The sequence below is a fragment of the Penaeus chinensis genome, chromosome 2 (genome assembly GCF_019202785.1).
Source record: "Penaeus chinensis breed Huanghai No. 1 chromosome 2, ASM1920278v2, whole genome shotgun sequence".
Taxonomy (NCBI): Eukaryota; Metazoa; Arthropoda; class Malacostraca; order Decapoda; family Penaeidae; genus Penaeus; species Penaeus chinensis.
The window spans coordinates 6,430,724-6,433,223 of NC_061820.1; the positions used below are offsets into that span (position 1 = coordinate 6,430,724).

At 45.3% G+C, this 2,500-nt stretch overlaps 1 protein-coding gene across 5 annotated transcripts in view; it reads left to right on the top strand.

The window, feature by feature from the left end:
- The window catches only part of LOC125031694 (metallophosphoesterase MPPED2-like), a 6,789-nt gene extending 5,242 nt beyond the window's left edge, over positions 1–1,547 (top strand). For all 5 annotated transcript variants that reach the window (XM_047622597.1, XM_047622615.1, XM_047622605.1 and 2 more), the window contains exon 6: positions 695–1,547. In XM_047622597.1, the coding sequence (XP_047478553.1) occupies positions 695–837 (143 nt within the window). In that variant the 3' untranslated portion in view covers positions 838–1,547. The remainder of the gene's footprint in view (positions 1–694) is intronic.
- The last annotated feature ends 953 nt before the right edge of the window (positions 1,548–2,500 follow it).

Here is a 2,500-nt window from a genome sequence, read left to right on the forward strand (position 1 = left end):
CTCTCTCTTTCTCTCTCTTTCTCTCTCTTTCTCTCTCTTTCTCTCTCTCTCTCTCTCTCTCTCTCTCTCTCTCTCTCTCTCTCTCTCTCTCTCTCCTCTCCTCTCCCCTCTCTCCCCCCCATCCATCCACCCATCCACCCATTCACCCATTCACCCATTCACCCATTCACCCATCCACCCATCCACCCATCCACCCACCCACCCACCCACCCACCCACCCACCCACCCACCCACCCACCCAACCACCCACCCACCCATCCACCCACCCACCCACCCACCCACCCACCCACCCACCCACCCACCCATCCATCCATTCATTCATTCATTAATTAATTAATTAATTAATTCATCCATCCATCCATCCATCCATCCATCCATCCATCCATCCATCCATCCATCCATCCATCCATCCATCCATCCATCCATCCATCCACCACTCACCCACCCTCCCTCGACCTCACCCTCCCTCTCCCTCCTTCCCTCTCCCTATCCCTCTCCGTTTCCTTCCTACCTCTCCTTCTCCTTCTCCCTCGCTCTCCCTATCCCTCTCCGTTTCCTTCCTACCTCTCCTTCTCCTTCTCCCTCGCTCTCCCTATCCCTCTCCGTTTCCTTCCTACCTCTCCTTCTCTTTCTTCCTCGCTCTCCCTCTCCCTATGCCTATCCCTCTCACCTGTTCTTTCTCCCCTCCCTGCAGGCTACGGAATTACCACAAACGGACGTACGAATTTCGTCAACGCTTCCACGTGCGACCGATTCTACAAGCCAGTAAACGCCCCTTTGGTCTTCGATCTGCCGCTTCCACCTGGTGTCTCTAAGTCCTCCGCAGAATTAGGCTAAGGAGAGACGAAAGAAAGGAATTGGAATGAGTGAGGAAGCAAGAAGCCCCCAAATAAAGGAGGAAAGGAAGGAAGGGAAATAACGAGAAGACGAGAAAATTGTAGAAGGGACTTTTGACTTGATAATATTGAGGATGTGATCTGCCGTCTGGTATTATTTATGGCCAACCAGGAGGCTTGCTTTCACCAAGGGCATGTTGTACCAATAATTTGAAAACATATTTTAGAGAGGGTCATATATCAAGATGAAATATAACCAAAAATCTATAGAATGTGATACCATAGCCATAATTAAGTATATTTTTGTACTAATTTTGAATTCACTAAATGTAAATAAACGACGAGGAAAGATTTCTGAATATGCCGAGTCATCACTACTCTTTGTGGAGTGTTATCACGACGTTAAAATTTGTTATTATATGATTAGCTATGTACTGCATTTGCATAGGGCCATCGGCACATTGTTTTGACACTTTAAACTGCTTTGAGAATTCTGCTTCACTTGTTTTATGCCTCTTGTTATGTTCTAAAAACATACCAGGCATACTACGAATTTCTTCTGATCACATTTATCATTGCGAAGTAGAATAAAGTGTTAAAAAGACCTTGCTGAACATTTAGCAAAACCTAAGGATGTGTGGATATTCCCAATCGAAAATGGTCTTTTTGTTGAAAGTATCCTACTTTGCGAATAAATTGTGTATTTTTGGATTTTTTACTTTCTTATTTTGCCTTGCTTGTTCTGAACAGATTCTTGTTTTTTAGTCTGATTATGAGGAAAAGATTTGTCCATACTATCATTAATTTTGGAAATAAGATGCTGAGTACTGCTGGCTTGATCCCGATCTCACGGTGAGAAAACAAGATATCGCCTTGAGAAGTCTTGGGGAAAGTCGCCGCCGTGGCACAAGTGTTAACGCGTCGAACAGCGATTGACTAGAAAAGGTATCTAATCAGACAAGTGTGGCACTGCCAAAATAACCTCTCAGTAGTAAATTGAAAGATTTTTTTTTTCTGCAGTGGAATGGATGTCTGTTAAAAAAAAACAAAAAAAAAACATACATACATACATATAAGTAAAAAAGTATATATGCATATATATACATATATATATGCACACACACAAGAGTATATACGTAAATATATATATGCATATATCATCATCAAGGGGCTAACGCCGACGGGGGCGCATGGCCGCATCCATCCTTCGCTTCCATCCACGAGGGTCCCTCATGGCGAGTCTCCAGGCAGGCCCTCGGCCCATCTCTAACTCCTCGCGGCAGGTCTCGTCGAGCTACCCAAACCATGACCTCCTAGGTCGTCCCATGGGCCTCCTCCACCCAGGATTGTCTCGCAGAGAAACAGCCTGATGGGTGGGGTCATCCACGGGGGAACGAGCAAAGTGCCCATATAGCCTGAGTTGGCGATCCCGGATTTTGAAAGTAAGAGGTCCCATGCCAGTCTCACGGTGTAGCCAACTGTACCCCATGATCCGGCGAAAAGACTTGTTACAAAAGGCATCAAGACAAGACTCCAAGGCACTAGATAGCGTCCAGGTTTCGCTTCCATAGAGCAAAACTGGCAGTATCAAGGTCTTGAAGACACGTAGCTTGGTCCTTCTACATAGGTACCGACATATCCAAAATGCATATGCATATATATAT